This window comes from Aquarana catesbeiana, linkage group LG03, assembly GCF_042186555.1.
Source record: "Aquarana catesbeiana isolate 2022-GZ linkage group LG03, ASM4218655v1, whole genome shotgun sequence".
Classification (NCBI taxonomy): domain Eukaryota; kingdom Metazoa; phylum Chordata; class Amphibia; order Anura; family Ranidae; genus Aquarana; species Aquarana catesbeiana.
The window spans coordinates 625,872,843-625,895,339 of NC_133326.1; the positions used below are offsets into that span (position 1 = coordinate 625,872,843).

Here is a 22,497-nt window from a genome sequence, read left to right on the forward strand (position 1 = left end):
TCCAACCTGGCAGGCCACAGGAAAAGAGGGGGGAAGAGAGAGCGGCCCCATCCCTCCTGAACTGTACCAGGCCACATGCCCTAAACATTGGGAGGGTGCTTTGGGGTAGCCCCTCAAAGCACCTTGTCTCCATGTTGATGGGGAGAAGGGCCTCATCTCCACAATCCTTGCCCAGTGGTTGTGGGGGTCTGCGGGGGGGTGGTTTATCGGAATCTGGAAGCCTCCTTTAACAAGGGGACCCCCCGATCCTGCCCCCGTGTGAATTGGTAATGGGGTACAGATGTACCCCTACCATTTCACAAAAAAAGTGTCAAAAAGGTTAAACACGAGACGGTTTTTGACAAGTCCTTTATTAATTTCTTCTTCTTCCCGCTTCTTCTTCCATCTTCTTTCTTATGGTCTTTCTTCGGTGTTCTTCTTCCGCTCTTCTCGTCCCGCATCTTCCTCCGGCTTCTTCTCCGCTCCATCCGCACGATCCGACTCAGTGGGAGTCTTCCGCCGTGTGACGCTTCGGTTCTTCTGACACTTCTTATATAACGGAGGGCGGGGCCACCCGGTGACCCTGCCCTCCTCTGACGCACAGGGACTTTCCTCTGGCTTTCCCCGTGTTGTCAGAGGGGGGCAGGGTCATTCGGTTACGAAAGAAGATGGAAGAAAACCTTCTTTTGTGTTTTTTGACACTTTTTTTTGTGAAATGGTAGGGGTACATTTGTACCACATCACCAATTCACACGGGGAGCGGGATCTGGGGGTCCCCTTGTCAAAGGGGGCTTCCAGACGCCGATAAGCCCCCCACAACCACCGGGCAAGCACTTTTCTGCAGCAGAGAATGACATTTTGTGACCCGACTTTGGGGCCCTATATCTCGGGGCCACTTAGTGCTAAGAACCCCAGCTTTGGATATGTTGTAGTGCTAGTTCCATTGTGTTAGTTAAATTTGGGATTCCTAGGGTGCACACCACATTTGGGGTTCCTAGCACCAAGTGGCTTAGAGATATGGGGCCCCAAAGTCAGGTCGGAAAATGTCATTCTCTGCTGCAGAAGTGCTTGACATTTTGTGACCCGACTTTGGGGCCCCGTATCTCGGGGCCAATGGGTGCTAGGAATCCCAAATTTGGATATGTTGTAGTGCTAGTTCCACTGTGTTAGTTAAATTTGGGGTTCCTAGGGTGGAACCCTCATGTCAGAGAAGCTCTATCCAGGGCCCTTTTCATGGCCCGTAAGCTGATCATGGTACACTGGAAGTCTGAAACGCCTCCTTCAGTCAAGGAATGAGTTACCGCACTAGGCAATACACTGAGAATGGAAAAAATTATATACCAACACAGGGGGTGTTCAATAAAATTTGAAAAACTTTGGGAGCCATGGCTTGGTACTCCTGGGCTAGCCCTGGAGGACCTGGTCATGGATAGGTTATTATGTCTTAATAGTGGTTGATGCAATTTGCAACATGCATTGGCTTTGAACAATGCTTGATAGCTCTGCCTGCTAGGGATCATGGCGGAATTAAAACACAGTAACTCTGTTGATTGGTAGTGGGGACTATACTGATGTAACTGCTTAAAGATATTTTGCTGTATCGTCTCTGGAAAAGTGCCTTGTTATTTTGTAGAACTTACCTGAAGATTTTTGGACTATGCACGTGTTTTTCAATAAAAACTTCTTTTTGGATAACAAAAAAAAAAAATTTGGAGTTCCTAGCCCCAAGTGGTCCTGAGATCCAGGGCCCCAAAGTTGGGTCGCAAAATGTCATTCTCTGCTCTGCAGATGCTTCTGGACGCAAACGTGGCATGCAAACGCAGCAAAACGGGCGTTTCTAAACGCTGGTTTCAGCTTTTAAAAACGTGTTCAGCAGAGTTTGTACCGGCGTCTCGTGTGCATGAAGCCTTAGAAGCATGGGGATGACAGAACCTAAGATACCTCCTTGGGCATCAACAGCCAAGCCGATAAAGCCAGTGCCCAAGAAGCAAGATGGTGGGTTAGCCTATGACAGATGATCTGGTAGGGCTGACAGAGAGCCCGCTAGGAGTTTGAGATCCCAGTACTACATCCTCCTGAGCCATTTCAGTGTGATGATTACTGGAATCCCCTGCCTTTCTCTATCCTGCAAAGCAGACAAGGAAGGAGCTTAAGCAGGGGAAAGGTGTAGATCGAGTTTAACTGAGCTTATGGAGCCACCAAGGCATCTATTGTGAAGGCCTACAGATCTTTGATCCTGGCAACAAACTTGTCCAGTTTGTTTTTAAACCTAGATTCCAGAAGATCCATATGTGGTGTCTGCCCCTGTGGCCAGTCACTGACGACTGATATGTCCATGGAATTCTGCCAAAGTTATGAGATCCGCTTCTCTTTGTGTCCCCTTGATTTTTTTTTATGTAAGCCACAGCATTCTCTGACAGAATCCTGGTGAAGAAGGTGAGAAGTCCAGCTTTGGAGGGACAACGGAATCACTGAGTGCCAGGATCTTGATTGGGAACTGGGCACCAGTATTGATTTTTATGCATGTTCTATGATGTTTTTGGAGCAATATTACTGAGTTGTAAAAAATAAGTATATATATATATATATATATATATATATATATATAAATAATTTTTTTTTTTTTTAATATAGTAAGGTGTAAGTATTTCTGAGCTGGCAATTCAAAAACACCTACCATATATAACGGCTACCAGAAAGACAACTTTACGATCAAGGTCTTCTAACAGAAAACTCTGATTCAGAGGGAGGTCTCTGAAGTACAGTGCACCCGCTCCAGCTCCCAATGTGATGTAGGAGGTGAAAAAATATTCTTGAATAAAGCTGATACCTTTTGAGGATACTTGTTGCCAGATGCTGGACAAGACGAGACAAAAAAAGGGCAAAATACAAGTTAGATTCCCTTGCTTTGAGTAAGGTGGGGAGAAGTCAGAAATACCTTTATCTTTTGGGACTTGGGTTTCAACAGCCATGTTGTTGAAGCCAGCAGCTGAGAGGCAGGATGAAATTTGGGGGGGGGGGGCTAGGGCAAGTAGGTCTGCTCTGTTTGGAAGAGGCCAAGGCTCGTCTACCAGAAGTCTGATGTCTGTGTATCACATTCTTCTGGGTCAATTTGGTGAAATGAGGGGCACAGGAACCCTTTTCTTTGAATTAAGCCCAAGGGATCACCAGAGCTGTCCACTGTGAAGCCTAAAGGATCCCTGGTCTTGGCTACAAATTTGTTCAGCTTGTCATTGAATCTGGAGGCTAAGATATCCACATCTGGTTTTCCCATACTTGACAGGTTTTAAAAGATTTCTAGCTGCACAGACCAATCTTTCAGGTCTACGTGTTGGTGACTTAGGAAGTCTGCCTGCCAATTGTCCACTCTGTGGATGTGGATGGCTAAGATAGCTGGAATGTGAAGAGAGCCCCTGGTGCCCCCCTGATGTTTATGAAAGCCATTACTATGGCATTGTCTAACTGCATCTTGACTAATTTAACCGCTTCCCCCCCAACAACGTCATATGACGTCATCGACTTTGCGTGAGGATTTCTGAATGATGCCTGCAGCTACAGGCATCATTCAGATATCTTCTTTTAGAGCCGACGATTCCCTGCACAGTAAGAACAATCATAGTAGCCGTTTACCCACCTGATTGTTCTAACAGGCAGCGGGAGGGGGATGTCCCCCTCTCGCCGGTACTTCTTCTGGCTCACCCGTACCATCAGCGGGGGGAGACGGAATTGGCCCATGCCAGAAGTTTACCATAGAGAATCCGGTGGGCCAGATGGCCCCCGAACATCTCTATGATCTTTTGGAGGCCGGGCACAATGTTATGACGTCAAGACCGGCCCCTGCTTTTGAAAAAATTGCCGCCACCTCAGCTGGGAAGCCAGTATTGTTTTTTTTTTTTTTGGCTTCACAGCCTAGAGGTGAAATCTGGGAACTCTTTGACCCCAGATCTCACTGTAAAGAGGACCTGTCACGCATTATTCCTATTACAAGGGATGTTTACATTTCTTGTAATAGGAATAAAAGTGATCAAAAAGTAAAAAAGTGTCAAATAGAAAAATGTATAATAATAATAAAAAAAAATTTAAAGACCCACGTGCTCGCGCACAGAAACGAACGCATACGTAGGTCATGCCCACATATGTAAACGACATTCAAACCACACGTGACGTATCGCCGCAAACATTAGAGCGAGAGCAATAATTCTAGCGCTGGACCTCCTCCTGTAACTCTAAACAGGTAACCTGTAAACATTTTTAAAGCATTGCATATGGGAATTTTTAAGTACCGAAGTTTGGCGCCATTCCATGAGTATGCGCAATTTCAAAGCGTGACATGTTAGGTATCTATTTACTCGGCGTAACCTCATCTTTCACGTTATGCAAAAAAATTGGGCTAACTTTACTGTTCTGTTTTTTTTAAACGCATGAAACATTTTTTTCCCCCAAAAAAAGGCGTTTGAAAAATTACTGCGCAAATACCATGCAAGATAAAAAGTTGCAATGTCTACCAATTGGGCTGAATTACTCCCTCCTTGTGTGATATGATACTTTCATCTGAAAAAAAAATTGATATATATAAATCTAATAGATTATAGTTTATGTACTTACCTCGTACGTACCTCTGCTTTAGGGGTGCCTTGAGTTTTTGGTCTTTGATATGTCGTTTATTGTATTTTTATCTTTGACAGGAGGTACATGTATATCCTTGTCAAAAATTTTAAATTGGTTTGTTCAATAAAGATTTCTATTTAACCTAATGAATGTGGTATGATAATTGTACTGAGATGTTTCGACAAAGTCCCAGCAGCTCTATATTCTTTTCCATTGTCCTTTTCGGGATGTGGTTAGCCAAAACCATATGTGTTTTTCTACAGTCAGGGAATTGTAAATTGTGCTAGTTTTCTTTCTAGGGCAGGACTGGAGGTCAACCATGTTAGGGAGAGCTTTCTCTGGCTGGACAGAACCATTTTGCAAGCTAAGAATTGGATTTACTTGTTCCATAATGTAAGTATTTAGGATTGAAGAGGTCTGAAGTGAAACTGGGCAAAGGGACCATAGGGAAGCACCCTTTTCTTGGGGAAGAAAAATTCTGGCATGGGCTGTGTCTAAAATTAGACCCAGCTACTCCAGATGGTGTAAGTGCTGGAGAGCAGACCTTGATAAGTTGACTATCCAGCCAAAAGTTTGAAGGAACTGAAAGTGATTGCAAACCTATTTAAAAAAAAAAAAAAACAAACATGTTATACTTACCTGCTCTGTGTAATGTCTTTGCACAGAGCAGCCCTGATCCTTCTCTTCTTGGGTCCCTTCCTAAAGCTCATGGCTTTTCCCCCCTGCCAAGTTCCCCCATAGCAAGCCACTAGTTATAGGGGCACTTGACAGGCTCACACCTGAGCCACACTGTGTGTGTTCCTTAAAACACAGAGCAGCTTGGCCCCACCCACCCCTCCTCACAGGCTGTGATTGACAGCAGCAGGAACCGGTCTCTTGTTTGATCTAGCAAGATTTTTGGCAATCACCTGCAGGTAGCTACATACACCCCATGGCCAAGTCTTGTGTACAGTGCTGTATGATTAGGATATACTTAGTTGGGATAGTCTGAAGTGAAACTGGGTGTATTGTACTGCCTCGATGCCCTCGCACAAAACTGAATGGCTGGACATCTTCTGGACTGCAAGGTCTGAACTTGGGAGTGGAGGGCCAAGAGCTAGTCCAGAGGGAGGAAAACCTTTGAAAGGGCTGTGCCCAAAATCGGGCCCAGATACTTCAAGCAGTGGGTCTGTCTCACTGCTGACTGTTGGAGATTTGATACATTAAAACCTCTCCAGAGGTGTCCAGTGATGGTCCTTCAAGGTGTAGCCAAATACTCAACCAATCTAGAAAGCTGATAAATGGAAGCTGCAGTGGCTAGGAGCAGCTACAGAACAGAAAGAATCATCATAAAGTTAGCAAAGAATAAATAAAATGGGTTGGGGGGCTGTCGCTTGCTTATTAGTTGTACCTAGTGTTTTATTCCTGCAGGTGGTACTATACTCAGGTGATAATCTAAAGCAGGAGCTGTCTCCACTGCAATCACAGACAAAATACAAAACAAATCCTATTTTTTTTTCACATGGTTGTATATTAAGCTTTTTGGCACATGTGATGCACTTTTATAATCCATTGCTATAATTTCTTTATGAAGCACTTGCGTAAATTGATTGTAGCCATATTAGTGCACTTGCAACACAGTTGGTTACCATTTGTGATGCTTTATGTATTATTTGCATTGTGAGTTTCCCAGATAGTACTCAATGGCTTCTATTGTCACCCCAAAAATTAAAAACTTACAAGAGCTTTTACACAAGAGTATAACATCACACACGGGTACAGTAGTAGAGCCAGGTATCTGCACCCACAAGTTTACTGTTAAAACTGGGAAAGCTGCATTTGGGTAAAACCAATGTACTGGCAAACATGTAAAAACAATCCACCATCTACATATATGCAGACTATATCCACAATGTCTTTAGGACCTGCCGATTGGACGCCCCTATGTTGACCTCTCCACCTTCTCTCTGGTTCACCTCTGTCTACCTCTCACGAACTTGAAGCTCTCGTTACAACAGTATTTTTTTTCTACATTACCTGTTACTCCTTATAACTAGTTTAATTTAACTTATTGGTTTTATTAACAAAATTGTCCTTCTTTTTCTTTGTACTTACTTGCATGACAATTTATGGTTACACCATACTTTAGTATGTAGATATACACCACCATAATTTTGAGCCTCAACTCAATTATTATTTTGTAATTTATTATTTTTTTCTGTTATCACCTTGCATGTATTAAATAAAATCTTTTGACAAGGAAAAACAATCCACCATGGAGACAATTTTCTCTGTAGCATGTTTTCTATTTTTTTCTTTTTAATTAGTTGCTTATCACTATGACAACTCACTTTATTTATGTCCTCTTCTACTATTAATTTGTGTATGTATGCTGTTAAAACATTTCTTTACCTGCTTTGTTGGATATCACCGCATAGCATAGTCTTCACCATGAAGATGTTCACAAATTGACAGTACTTCCTTCGCATATATCCCCCTAAGAGAGTTCCATAGTGAACATGTGCGTCAGTACTCAAATATAGCAATCTTGGCGATGGACACATCTTAAATGCACATAAAGCGCATAGTGTGGGAAAAGCTCATTTAAGTGTCTATTGTCCATTATATATATTAAAATACCCATTCAGAAAAGCCTACCTAACTGCAGTTATTGTGCCTTGCGTGATTTTAACCACTTCACGCAAAATCACGTACCTGTACATCATTTTGTTGAAGAGGCTGTACCAAGGTGATGATGCCTGCAGCCTGTTTTTTTTAAGAGCTGGCGTTCAGCTTTCAAAGTGATCAGCTGTTTTTTTTTTTTTTTTTTTTTAAGGAACAGTGTAAAAATGTCAAAAAATAAATACATTTTTTTTTAAACCACCAACGTTCCCGGGTGCTTGCGCACCAAAGAAAACGCATATGTAGTCGCGCCCGCAAATGTAAACAGTGTTCAAATCACACAGGTCAGGCATCATCATGATTGTTAGAGCGAGAGCAATAATTCTAGCAAAAGACCTCCTCTGTAACTCTAAACTGGTAACCGTTAAAAAATTTTAAACGTCGCCTATGAAGATTTTTAAGTACTGTAGTTTGGCGCCATTCCACAAGTGCGTGCAATTTTAAAGCATAACATGTTAGGTATCTATTTACTCATCGTAACATCATCTTTCACAATATGCAAAATAATGTGGCTGACTAATTTGTTCTTATTTTTTTAATTAAAAAAAGTGTAATCTTTTTAAAAACGTTGCGTTTAAAAGACCGCTGCGCATGTGACATAAAATATTGCAATGAGCGCCATGTTATTCTCTACGGTCTTTGCTAAAAAAATGATATATATCATATGCCCCTTCCCCTTATCTCTCTGTCAAAATCAATGGCACAACTATAAGCCCATCCCCGCATGCCAAGGTTCTAGGTGTAGTCCTGGACTCTGAACTCTCCTTTAACCGGTTGCGGACCAGCCGCCGCAGTTTTACTGCAGCAGGTTGGCTCCGCTGCACAAGATCACGTTATATTACGTGATCTCACGGGGCCATGTCCAATCACTGTCCAAATCTTGCCGCCTCAACCTCCGCAACATCTCCAACATACGCTCTTTTCCAACCAATGACACAACAAAGCTCTTAATTCACTCCCTGGTCATCTCTCGCCTCGACTACTGCAACTCCCTTCTCATTGGCTTACCTCTACATAGTCTATCACCTCTTTAATCCATCATGAATGCTGCTGCCAGACTCATCCACCTTACCAATCGCTCTGTGTCTGCTACCCCTCTCTGTCAATCCCTCCACTGGCTTCCACTTGCCCAACAAATTAATTAAATAAATACTAACAACTACTTACAAAGCTATCCACAATTTACACCCAGCTACATCACTAGCCTAGTTCCCTTGTCACTTCCTTCATGCTCGCCTCTAGGACTTTTCCAAAGCCTCGCCAATCCTATGGAATGCCCTACCCCAATATGTTCGCTTATCTCCTACTCTATTAGTTTTTAGACAATCCCTGAAAACCCTTCTCTTCAGAGAAGCCTACCCTACCCACACCTAACAACTGTATTTTCATTTTCTCCATCAGCTCATCCCCCACAGTTATTACCTTTTGTTTCCACTTGACCCTCCCTCCTAGATTGTAAGCTCTAATGAGCAGGGCCCTCTGATCCATGCTGTATTCATTTGTATTGTAAGTGTACTGTCTGCCCTCATATTGTAAAGCACCGCGCAAACTGTTGGCGCTATATAAATCCTGAATAATAATAATAATTACAATATATATTGTTTGGGGGATTTAAGTAATTTTCTAGCAAAAAATACTGATTTTAACTTGTAAACAAGTGTCAGAAATAGGCTTGGGTTTTAAGTGGTTAACTCAGGACTCTAGGACAGTGATGCGAAACTTAGCACCACAGATGTTTTGGGACTACATTTCCCATGATACTCAACTACACTGCAGAGTGCATGAGCATCATGGGAAATGTAGTTCCAAAACCTCTGGGGTGCCAAGGTTCACCATCACTGCTCTAGAATGACAGGTGAGAAAGCTAACCGCTTGGTTGTAATGCTGCCTTATGAAAAACAATCGCATCTATGGCTTTGTACACAAGCGTGCAGTAGTATTTAATGTAGGCGCCCTAAGTTCCAAAGCAATAAAAAAAACCATGACATGGTATAAATCCTGTCAGTTACATCAGAAAATAAAGCACACACATCCAGGGTAAAAACTGATTGCTTTACTCAAATTCTACACATTAAAATATTAAATCAAAGTGAATTGAAATTGTAAATAAAATGGCAGGTTACTATGAAATGGGTGTGTGACAGTAAAGATAAGAAAGCATAAAGGACAGAAAAAAAAAATCACATTGTAGTCCTTAGGGCAAGAAAAATTAAAATAAAAACTGCCTTTACAGGGCCAGAAATTGTGGAAAAAATAATAACTGATGGCTAGCCAAACCGAATTGGTAGATGCAAAGCCTAAATATGTATGTGCAAGTGGTTGCAACTCCCCACCACTATATTACACAATTTTTCACAAGGGAGTGAATGGGAGGATTTTCTGCAATAAGGGAGACGTTAATAATTAGTCCATGGCTTCTAGTGAAAAGAACTGAAGGACTTCACATTGGAAGACCACCAGACTTATATAATAAAGAACAGTGCCACACATTAGCCTATGGCAACCAACAAAAAAATCAGCTTATTCTGAATAACAAGATGCTGAAAACATTATTATGATTGGCTGTGGCAGGTTCCTGCACACCACTACCCCCTGCACTGTTACTAAGCCCATACTATTGCATCCATACTGCACATAGCCTTTCAGTAAAGGAAGGAAATATTAGGATAAAGGATGTATACCAGTCTTGTTTGGAGGAGACAATTTACCAGTCCTAGAGTTACTTAAATAAATAAAAGACTTCAACAGTGAAGTGAAAGATATTTATAAGAGTCATACCCACTTCCTGTTGGGGACATGTCTCTCAAATACAATATGGTGTGTGTCTACAAAAACAGATTAGCTAATACATTCAGGTTGGAAAGGGGGGGGGGAGGGGTTACATTATTATTCTCAGAATATAAAAATGGTCAACGGATCTTGGACAGAGACTTTTTTAAAATAAAAGGAAGTAAAACCATAAGATGTGTCTCCCCTAAAAAGGGGGGGGGGTGTATTGGGCAAGCATGACAAGATATACAACCACAATAATACAACATATATATTATATACATAAAAGGCCCCTGACTCCATCCTCTTGCCAACCCTGGCATTAAGCAATGTGGCTGTGGAGGGAAGCGGTTTCAAATTTTCCCCGGTGTACCATGAGGTTACCAAAGATATGTAATTCCTCAAACAAAAAATTAAGAGACATGGCTAAAAGGTTTGGCCCATACAAAATGAAGGTGTCAAGGGTGTTTAAGTTGGCACCTAAAGAGCTCTCATGACCATGGGTTCACCATCATCACTAAAATAGGTCAGGTCATTCAATAACACATCCGTGTGCCTGTTGCTGACCAACATTTTAAAAACTATAAATGGACCAAAGCTGATCTCTTGGTTTGGGCAAACACATTAGAAGCCAAAAACCTTTTATTAATAGATGGTATTCCAGTGTGAAGATTTATCCACCACAACTCCCTTTTCAGACAGAGAAAATACCAATTCCTGTAAGTCGAACCGGACCTTCCCCATCTGAAGCCTATTAGAAGTGAATGGAAACAAAGTTCAGAAGTCCAATTGATTGGTCTGATTGATAATATGATTGCAGCAAGGAACAGAGTTGGTAGCCAAATTGGGGAAATCTCGCTGGCTGGGAATACACACAAGTTGCAAAAAAGTATCCCGGTTATTACTAAATGCTATGTCATGTTCTCTGTAAAAAACAAAAAAAAAAAACATTGCCTGCATGTTTAATCTAAGTTCCAAGTTCAGGGCCAATAGAAGAAATCTAAGAAGCAGTGAGAAGAAAATGTAGAAGTTATGTTTGTGGTGGGCTTTGAGGGGCAATAAAGACTAAGCACCATTGTAGAATAAAGACATCGTAGTGAAGGATTGAGAGAACAGAAATCTGCTTTGTGTTAGCAGCAAAAGCACAAATCACTAGAAATTACCTTTTAAAAAGGGACAGTGAAACACCAACCTGTCAGATCCAAAAAGAACCCATCTTACATCTTTATTCTTCCCATATTCATTTATATCACCTTCTACAACATTCTACAGCTGCAGAGACCAAGCATACAGAATTAACATGAACTGCCAGCATTTAACCATGTTATTAAAATCTTCAAAACATGTCCCTGATGTTCTCCATACCACCACCTCTTGCGTGTCCACTGAGATCGCTCTATTTTATTGCAAGTCCAGTCTTCTGAAAGATGTTGGTGCCTTGTGGCTGATCTTACCTTACTGTGTACCCAGACATCATCATATTCATCTCACAGGCTTTAGAGCATCTTTTCTTTCAGACCCTGCATGGGATTTTGTTATATATGCCAAGCTACCACCTACAAATCTTCCACAAATCCGTGGCTTCAGAAAATGCAGACATCTTGTCCATGTCACTTTGAAGCTGACTTATTGGGACTTGACAGCTTCTGCCTGTTCCTGGGATGATACATCATGGGGTGGGCTCGGGAACTTTGAAAAGTTCATTGCCAATATATGATGCTGCAGATGACGGACCCACTGCTCTTGAATGGAAAGCGGACCTTGGAATTGAATGTCACAGAACCTGGTAAAGGGGATGGGAAAAAAAAAGAACTTTAAGTGATTAAACAGTGGATAATTTGTGATAGGGTTTCACCTAGAAAGACTGGGTTGTTGCTGACATCCCAAAAAGTTGATTATACAAAGATAAAGTACCCTCCAAAGACATGGGACTTTTGAGGCAACTTGATAATTTTTTCAATATATATTTTGAATTCTTTAACAAAATGTATTGAAATATTATTAGGAAACTAATAGGTGCAATGTTAATCCCTTAATCAGGGGCATTTCTTTTAGGAGAAGTCAATACAAACGAGTAGTCTGAGTATGTAAAACCATAGATTGTCATTTGTATTGATGTCTCCTAAAAGAACCGCCCCAGATGAAGGGATTAACATTGAAATCCTCAAACGCGACGGGTGAAACACAAGGGAGGCCAACAATTCTCAACCACATCAACTGCATTGTTTTTATTTGTTTTGTGGTGATGTATGCATCTATTCATTTTTAATAATATTTCAATACATTTTTAAAATTTTTTCAATATATATTTTGAATTCTTTATCAAGTTGCCTCAAAAGTCTCATTTCTTTGGGGGGGGGGGGGGGGGGGTACTTTATCTTTGTACATTAAACAGTAGAAGACTTGCACATCAGGGCTCTTCATACCTCGAAGCTGGCCATACATTTTGTGGAAATGTTGCCTACAATCACCTCTCAAATACAAATGTTCCAAGCACTAAAACTGGGTGGAACATACTCAGAAATAGGATTTTTAATACTCACCAAAAAAACCTATGAGATTCTTGAAATCCATTGAGGGAGATAGGAAGCCTTAAAGTGATTGTAAGGGTAATTTTTTTTTTTTTTTAAATAACAAACATATGCTTACCTCCACTATGCAGCGTGGCCCCAAACCTGCTCTTCTGGGGTCCCCAGAGGCTCCTCCTCACATCAGATAACCCCCTGGGAGAAGCGCTCTCCTGGGGGGGATTACCTTGCAGGCGCGCTCCCGAGTCCAGCATTCGGCGTCCATAAAGGCCGAATGCAGGACTCTGCCCCGCCCCCATGTCATTTGATTTGATTGACAGCAGCGGGAGTCAATGGCTGCACTGCTATCAATCTATCCAATCAAGAGCCAGGAACCCGTGGTGAGAGACAGCGCATCCCCACCGACTAAATGAAGGGGTTCAGGTAAGTAAAACAGGGGGCCGGTGACTGCCAGGTGTTTTTTCATCCTAATGCATAGGATGCATAAAGGTGAAAAAACATGAACCTTTACAACCCCTTTAAAGTAGTTTTAATCCTTCAGTGTTTTTTATCTTAAGACATTGGACACAATAAAATAAGCATTCCAAAAAATAGTTTTAAAAAATCATTTTTTTTAAACTTCAGCCTTAAAAATTTTGTGACCCACCACCAGAAAAACCTGCAAAATAAATTCTACTACTACTGACAATTGCAGCAATATCACATACGTGTGTGTGATTTGTTATATGTATATATAGTAGAGCCAAAAAACAATTCTACATATTTAAATTTTTTTATTTGGTCCCAGCTAAACACACTGACATTGACACCAACACTTGCACTGACACTAAATATAAAACCTTTTTTTTGTTATCTAAAACACACTGACACCGCGACTAGCTGACACTTACAATGAAAATAACTTTGCAATAGCTCTAATTTACACTAACACCATCTGCCACTTACACTGCACTAACATTGACACCTACTGTACACTGCCATAAAAACTCTTTTTTTTTTCTTTGTACGAACAATGTCTCCAGGGTGAGAGAATAGATACCTTGGGGGTTATTTACTAAAGGCAAATCCACTTTGCACTGCAAGTGCACTTGGAAGTAAAGTCGCTGTAGATCCGAGGGGGACATGCAAGGAAAATAAACAGCATTTTAACTTGCACATGATTGGATGATAAAATCAGCAGAGCTTCCACTCATTTCAGGCTTGTCCCGAAAAATTGTGTTAGTGCAAATAAAAAAAAAAGTATCACGGACAGTACTCAATTTTCTCTGTCACAATTGCACTAATACGGCTACAATCAAATCAAGATCAACCCCTTAGATTTAGAGCGACTGCACTTCCAAGTGCACTTGCATTGCAAAGTGGATTTGCCTTTCGTAAATAACCCTCTTTGTGTCTTTTTCTCCTCCTTAGCAGTGAAGTCTGTTTCTTCTCCTCAAAGAGGAGAGATGACACAGGGAAGGGCTACAGAATGAATGATCACTTTGATAGCCAATTAGAGGCCATAACAGCGATCATGTGATCAGGATCCATTTCCACCCTGTCCTGATCGTTAGAAGACCTGGGGCTGTCACCAAGAGCCTGGTCTCTGTGCTGGGAGCACAGACAGAAGAACAAACAGTAACATATATATATATATAGTTGTGCTCATAAGTTTACATACCCTGCCAGAATTTATGATTTCTTGGCCATTTTTCAGAGAATATGAATGATAACACAAAAAATTTTCTTTCACTCATGGTTAGTTTGGCTGAAGCCATTTATTATCAATCAACTGTTTACTCTTTTTAAATCTAATGGCAACAGAAACGATCCAAATGACCCTTAAAACTTTACACACTCCAGTTCCTAATACCGTGTATTGCCCCCTTTAACATCAATGATAGCTTGAAGTCTTTTGTGGTATTTGTGGATGAAGCTCTTTATCTTCTCAGATGGTAAAGCTGCCCATTCCTCTTGGCAAAAAGCCTCCAGTTTGTGTAAATTCTTAGGCTGTCTTGCATGAACTGCACGTTTGAAATCTCCCCAGAGTGGCTCAATGATATTGAGATCAGGAGACTGAAATGGCCACTCCAGAACCTTCACATTATTCTGCTGTAGCCAATGACATGTTGACTTGGCCTTGTGTTTTGGAACATTGTCATGTCGGAATGTCAAAGTACGTCCCATGCGCAGCTTCCTGGCTGATGAATGCAAATGTTCCTCCAGTATTTTTTGATAACATACTGCATTCATCTTGCCATCAATTTTGACCAAATTTCCTGTGCCTTTGTGGCTCATGCATCCCCAAAACATCAGCGATCCACCTCTGTGTTTCACAGTAGGAATGGTGTACCTTTCATCAGAGGCCTTGTTGACTCCTCTCCAAATGTAGCATTTCTGGTTGTGGCCAAAAAGCAAAATTTTGGTCTCATCACTGCAAATGACTTTGTGCCAGAAGGTTTGGGGCTTGTCTCTGTGCTCTTTGGCGTATTGTACTTTGTGGCATTTGCGTAGTAATGGCTTTTTTCTGGCGACTCGACCATGCAGCCCATTTCTTCAAGTGCCTCCTTATTGTGCATCTTGAAACAGCCACGCCACACGTTTTCAGAGAGTCTTGTATTTCACCTGAAGTTATTTGTGGGTTTTTCTTTGCACCCCAAACTATTTTCTTGGCAGTTGTGGCTGAAATTTTAGTTGGTCTACCTGACCATGGTTTGGTTTCAACAGAACCCCTCATTTTCCACTTCTTGATTAGAGTTTAAACACTGCTAATTGGCATTCTCAATTTCTTGGATATCCCTTTCCTGTTTTGTACAGTTCAACTACCTTTTCCCGTAGATCCTTTGAAAATTCTTTTGCGTTCCCCATGACTCAGAATCCAGAAACGTCAGTGCAGCACTGGATGAAAGATGCAAGGGTCTGTCAGGAGTCCAGAAACTCATTGACTTTTTATACACACACACACCAATTACAAGCAAAACAGATAACAGGTGAGGATAGTTACCTTTAATAGCCATTCAAACCCCTTTGTGTCAACTTGTGTGCATGTTATCAGGCAAAAATCACCAGGGTATGTAAACTTTTGATCAGGGTCATTTGGGTAGTTTCTGTTGCCATTATGATTTAAAAAGAGTAAACAGAGTTGATTGATAATAAATAGCGTAAACCAAACACTAACCATGAGTGAAAGAAATGTTTTTGTGTTAGCATTCATATTCTCTTAAAAATGGCCAAGAAATCAAATTCTGCCAGGGTATGTAAACGAAAGAGCACTACTGTATATGTGGAGCCCATGATTAAAGCCCACTTCCTGCACACCACATGTGTGTTATACTGTCGTAAAGGGGTTAAACCTTCTGGTTATACTTCCAACTAAAGGAGGATTGGACACTGGCAAACAAAACTATACGCCTGGCTAGGATAACCCCTCCTACTACCAGCATACCTCAGTTTGATAGAAAGCAAGACCAGAAACAAGAGCATGATCAAAAAACACAAAGGGGTAAGGTCTGTGTCCACCAATTGACTCCAAGAAAGGGATTTTACAGTGGAGTACAAATATCTTTTTTTATCCACATTTCTTATCCACTGAAAGACACCGGAAGTCTTTCACCTTTGGGATGTTTAAAAGCAGTCCAACTGAGGGTTAAGCAACCTGCAAACAATGCTAACAGGTCAAAGAAACTGAAAACTGGGGACTAAATGTGGCTGAAGAGCCATCTTAAAGCTGGTAACTTCCACCTGGTAGAAGAAATATGAAAACAAAAAAAATCAGTGACAGCTTTTCATTGGGAACTAATGTCTGATGCTATAAAAACAAGACACATAACCAGTGAAGTATGTCTCAATATGGAAGAGAGTAAACCAATCCACTCTAAAGATCCAGCTTCGGGCTAACCTGAACCACCCAAAAGATGGAACGAGAACCCAATGACCCCACAGTATCCATCCAGGATTCCCAACAAAAGGGGCCAGTAAGTGAGAGATATAAACTCAGCCTGAAAAGAGGAACTGAAGCTCCTCTTGGAGAAGCTGGACAGAGGGACTGAAGAACATTGTCCTGGTGGAGGAGAAGATTAGAACTGCCCTAGGCCAGAAGAAGGTGTAGGCTTCAAAATCTCCAGATTCCATCACAGGCCTTAAAGGGAAATGTGAGTCCATGCCTAAAAAGCTGACAGGTTAGGCTCTGATCATTTCACCCCTATTAGAATAAGTAAAATTAATTAAAATTACCTCCAAGGAGTCCAAACCCAGTTCCTGAGAATGCAAGAAGAACCAAAGTTTGATCCCACTGACTCACAAGAGACAAACAATAAGAAGGTACATGAGAATCCTCCGCACAAGGTCTTAACCATGGAATGATAGGTTAACGTTCTAACCTAATAGCAAGGAAGGGTCCTGCTGAAGGCTGAGCTCCAGACATCTGTATTTAGGGATGGCACCCTGTGTCCCGTAATAGACCTCGCTGGAATATTCCTATTCATAAGCATCATAAAATTCACATTTTAAAGCTGGCCACATGCTGATGAAATTTTAGCCAGTTCCTGTTGAAAGGCAAAAAAATTCCCTTCACGGGTGGTCCATTCCACACCCTCCTGTCTGACATGCTTCTGGAGGAAAATTTTCAAACACTAGCTGTGTCCAATCAGATGCAGCCATTGTTCACAGCTGCTGGTGGGAGATTTGATCGTCTATATTGTATAGGCCAACAATCTGTTAGAGCCCACAAAGCAACAGAGTCTCATTGGATTGGTGAAGTACATTTGCCTGAATCAATCAAGAGCAAGAAAGATCATCAGAAAACCTTCCATCTCGAGTCAATTACTGCTACCATCACCAGAGAACGTTCCACATACTCCACCAGGGCAATTACTGCTACCATCACCAGTTGATATGCTACATAGTCCTCATGTAACCAGTTGGAAAACCCTTGCTACCAATTTTCCACACCTGAAATGAGCACAGTAAACAGGACTAGAACATAAAGTTCTGCCAAGTCAAACGTATGGGACTTTGCAATTAGAAAATATGGCATTTCTACCTATATTAGTCCACTTACATGGTGGCTTCACTACCTACAACATAAGCACTTTTATATCAAACCAATGGGCTCTAAGCACCTCCGTAAGGACCTGGCAGCTAGGATTAAGAGAGCTGAGAGAAAGACAGCAGGGAACCAGCAGGCATAATATCCCCTAAAGTTTTTACAATCGCATCTCTTCCATAGCTGGGGGTCCGGGATAGATTCAAAATGAGCCAGGCTAGGGCTACCCCACAAGATTGGGCAGGGGACCACTGATTATCTTGTAAAAATCAACATCTAGCAGCCACCCATACCCGCAAAGTCGCCCTGGTAGGACCCCAGACGACAACATACGAAGGAGATATGAAGGGGCTAACACAATGGTCTATGTCCCTAAAAAAGGAAACAGGTATTCAAACCGGACAGATCTGGAACACATAGTTAAACTAAGGCAATATCATCATCTTATTAAGATTGATACGCCGGGAGGGGAAGGGGAGCTGGGAGGGGTAGGCAAAAGTAGATGCCCAATCGTTCAGGGTAAGAACAACAGATTTTGAGCCGCCACAATTGATGGGCCCGCATCATTCAGGTAGGAGTAAAGCATTGTCCAGGTAAAAGGACGTTTTTTTCCTCCAGAGCCCCAATCTGCAGACTCAGAACCACCGGAGACTCTCTGACAAAAATTTACAGAGGTGCCAGGGCAAACAGACTAGGGAAAAGAGGACAGCCCTGACGGGTATCTTTGTGAAGTGAAAAAAGACTCAAAGTCAATCGTTAGTGTGGACCCGTGCCTGAGACCCTTGTAGAGAAGCCAAAGCCAGCTGAGAAATTTGGGGCCAAAGCCAAACCATTGAAGAATCTCCCACAGATACTCCCACTCAACTAAATCAAATGACTTTTTGGCATCTAGGGAGGCCACCACTTTAGTGCCACAATTGTCATGCATCAGGGAGAGGTTTAAGAAGAGGCAACTGATATTAATATCTGTGCCCTCACCAGGCATGAATTCCATTTGGTCCACCTGAATCAAGTCTTCAGGAACTCGACAGGCGAGACACTAGGATCTTGGCAAAGACTTAAAGTGGTAGTAAACTCAGTTGCTTCAACCCTCATTTTCATATAATGCAATATATAAAGTATTTATGAATCAAAGCGTCGCCATGGCAAAGCATATCTAATACTTCTTACTTGAAAAAATATTTTTCTGAAAGCTCCATTTCAGTTGCAGCCACCGCCATAGTGACTGTGTCTTCCGCATCCAACAACATTCTGACTTCAGCCCTCACTCCCTCTCCGTGTCCATAATCTTGCTCATGCGCAGTACAGCATTGCAGCTCTCCTGTGTAATACTGCTCTCTCATGTGTTGCGCTCGCCACGCCTACAACCCCTGTGACATATTAAGTCACATTAATATGTGGGGTTAACACTCTGCTTGTGAATGGGAAGCTAGTCTCGTGGGATGTTGGGGCTGATGCCAAGCAAAATAAATGATGTAGCCCCTGCATGTAAACACCATTTTTCCAGCATGAAGAGCTTGCTGGAAAAATGGGGCTAACTGTGCATGCTCCGATGACATCATTGCTCAGAAAATGAACGATTGCACTGAAACGAAGAAGGTAGGAAGCCATCTACACACGGCAACTAGTTGACTAGTTTATAATGAGTAATATGCTGGAAAATTAACTGGATGGGTTTACTACCACTTTAATTAAGTACAGCCAAAGCTCGTTGGGCTGTACTTCTCCTGTGGGTTACAGGAGTGCAGTTCATTCTGCACTCCTGTGACCCATTTTTAGCAGAGAGCAGGCTAAAGTCCGCTCTCTGCTGATGCCACAGAGTCGGTCCAGGCTCAGCATCATCACCACCATGGAATCGGGATCCGCCAGATCCCTGGACAGACACTCAGCTCAGCCTCTCAGTGAGCTACTGAGAGGCTGAACCGGCCGCTCCTGCCCCCTCTGCACAGCCCAGTGCTCCAGTGAGTGTGTGGGGGGTGGGGGCAGCAAAGCAGAGCGCTGCATACTGACAGTTATCAGCTCTCTGCCCGAGGAGCTTTGAGAACCGAGTGATCGTGGTGATCGCTCGGTCCTCAGTGAAGAGGTGCCGTGGGACAGATGCAGCATTGGACTTATGCTGCATCCACCTAGGTAACTAAGAATCTGTAGAAAAAAAAAAAAAACCCATACATCTCTTAAGTATCAACATTTAACAATGAGATCTGTAAGTCCTGCAGGTCCTATGTCGGGTCATTTGTAATCCCCATAGAAGATGACCTTAAAGAAATGGTGTAATGTGAAGGTTTTACTGCAGGGACTCTGAAATAACCATGACTAGAGATAGCAGTTTGATTCTCCAGTTCCAGACTAGAGTGTACCAAATAACTGAAAGATGAAATGTTCTCTTAATTCTAGAGTAAGAGCAGAAACCTGCTACTCAAGAATATTCTCATCAGATAGAGTTTTGAGTAACTCAGAATGGGAAATAGTCACTCCGATTGCTGGCTCAGATGGCGCTAGAACCGCAGCCAGATCGGCCTTAGATTCTGTGGGGGAAGTTGCAGGAGCGCACTTACGGCGGGTATAGAAAAGAATCACCCCCCTTTAAAATAATCACATTTTGTTGCTTTGCAGCCTGAAATGAAGACAGACACAGGTTTTATCCAGCTGAATTTACCCAGTGCAACTTATAACATCCAAGTGAAAAAATATAACAACAAACATGTCAGAAAAAAACAAATAAAAAACAAAATCTGAGTTAGAAAAAGGATCACCCCCTCCTAAAAATGACTTTTTGTCTTTCAACTGTGATCTGCTGTGGTCATTTTTATTAGTTCAGCATGAAAATAGCTTTTCTGGAGCATTTAAAACCCTGGTAGTGCAACTAAAGAAAACAATCATCTATTAGTGGTAAGTTAGTCAGGAGATGGACACAGAAAAAAATTTCAACGGCTTTATCAATGCCTAGAAGCACAGTGAAGTCGATTATTGAAAAGTGGAAGGTATTTGGTACAACAGAGACCATCCCTGCATTAGGACGTCATTCCAAACTGGATGAAAGAACCAGGAGGAAACTGGTCAGAGAGGCTACCAAGAGGCCTACAGCAGTTGCAGGAATTTATGACAGAGTGGACATTGTGTGCATGTGGAAACAATATCACAAATTCTCCACAAATGTGGCTTGTATTGGAGGGTTGGAAAAAAAAAAACACTCCTCAAGAAAGGCCACATGCAGCATTGACTGAGCTTTGCCAAAACGCACCTTGAAGTTACTCAGGCCACATGGAAAAAAGTTTTAGGGTCAGATGAGACAAATTATTTGGCCTCAACATCAAACGATATGTCTGGCGGAAATCCAATACAGCTCACATCCAAATTACACCATTTCTACAGTAAAGCATGGAGGTGGTAATATCCTGTTATGGGGGTGTTTCTCTGCAGCAGGGACTGGAGCACTTGTCAGGTTAGAAGGGAAAATGGATGGGGCAAAATACCGTCAAATTCTTGAGGAAAATCTGCTGCCCTCTGCCAGAAAGTTGTCAATGAAAAGAAGGTTTACTTTCCAACATGACAATGACCCAAAGCACACAGTAAAAATGACCAGTGTTAGAAGGAGAAAAAAGTGAATGTCCTTGCATGGCTTAATCAGAGCCCAGACTTAAACCCCATTGACAAATCTGTGGAATGACCTGAAGACTGCAGACTACAAATGGTCACCATCACATTTAACTGAACTTGCAACTGTACAAAGAAGAGTGGGCAAATATTGCAAAGTCTAGATGTGCAAAGTTAGTAGAGACATATCACATCAGACTAAGGGCTGTAATTAAAGCAAAAGGTGGTTCAACAAAATACTGACACAAGGGGGTGATACTTTTTCCAATTCCATGATCCTGTGTTTGAATTTGTAAAAACAGCTGGATAAAACAAAAACTGTCCGTCTTCATTCCAGGCTGCAAAGCAACAAAATGTGATTATTTTAAAGGGGGGGGGGTGATTTTCTACACCCACTGTACCATACAGTATGATGGGGCGGCTGGAGTGTGATCACAGCCACTCACATTTTACCCAGAAGCTTCAGAGGACCATTCACAGTACTGGAGGAGCCTAATGGAGCAAGGAATAAGGTAAAGCTGGGTACACACAGATCAAAATTTATATGGTTGAGCAGGGACCGGCCAAATTTTGATCTCTGTGTAGCCCTGCCTGTTAGAAGCGGATTGTCAAATTGGCTTCTGTAGATGGGACTGCAGGAAAACCTTGTTCGATCAGCAGCTTGCAGCCAATCAGCTGCAGCACCGATCAGTGTATTCTGACAGCAATGAGAGTCCCCACTCTCAGGATACAATGTCACAGTGGAGGAGATTTCTATATCCACCTCTCTTGTATGGCTGCAGAAATGTGTTGATGTTTTTTTTTTTTTTTTTTTTAATTCAGCCCACTGCCTGAACGAAAAAAAAAACCCATGCATGTGTACAAGCTTAAGGTGATTATAAAGTCTTGTTTTAAAAAACAAACATGTTATACGTACCTCCTCTGTGCAGTTAGTTTTGCACAGAGCAGCCTGTATCCTCCTCTTCTCGGGTCCCTCTTCGGTGCTCCTGGCTCCTCCCTCCTGTTGTGTGCCCCCACAGCAAGCAGCTTGCTATGGGGACACCTGAGCAGAGTCACAGCTCCGTGTGTCCATCCAGACATGGAGCCTCGACCTGGCCATCCCCTCTCTCTTCTGATTAACTGACTTTGATTGACAGCCACGGGAGCCAATGGCGCCGCTTTGTCTCAGCCAATCAGGAGGAGAGTCCTGGACAGCTAAGACACTCGTGGACATTGCTGGACAGAGATGGGGCTCAGGTAAGTAATTAGTGGAGTGCTGGGTGCATTAAAGTGGATGTAAACCTGAAATTTTTATTTTTTTTTGGATGTCATAATGTAGAGTATAAGATTTCCTAT

The 22,497-nt window shown here is 42.1% G+C and overlaps 1 protein-coding gene across 4 annotated transcripts in view; it reads right to left on the reverse strand.

The window, feature by feature from the left end:
* Positions 1–9,281: 9,281 nt before the first annotated feature.
* LOC141133189 (protein Wiz-like) overlaps positions 9,282–22,497 on the reverse strand; it is a 144,754-nt gene continuing 131,538 nt past the window's right edge. For all 4 annotated transcript variants that reach the window (XM_073622398.1, XM_073622395.1, XM_073622397.1 and 1 more), the window contains one exon: positions 9,282–11,800. In XM_073622398.1, the coding sequence (XP_073478499.1) occupies positions 11,644–11,800 (157 nt within the window). In that variant the 3' untranslated portion in view covers positions 9,282–11,643. The remainder of the gene's footprint in view (positions 11,801–22,497) is intronic.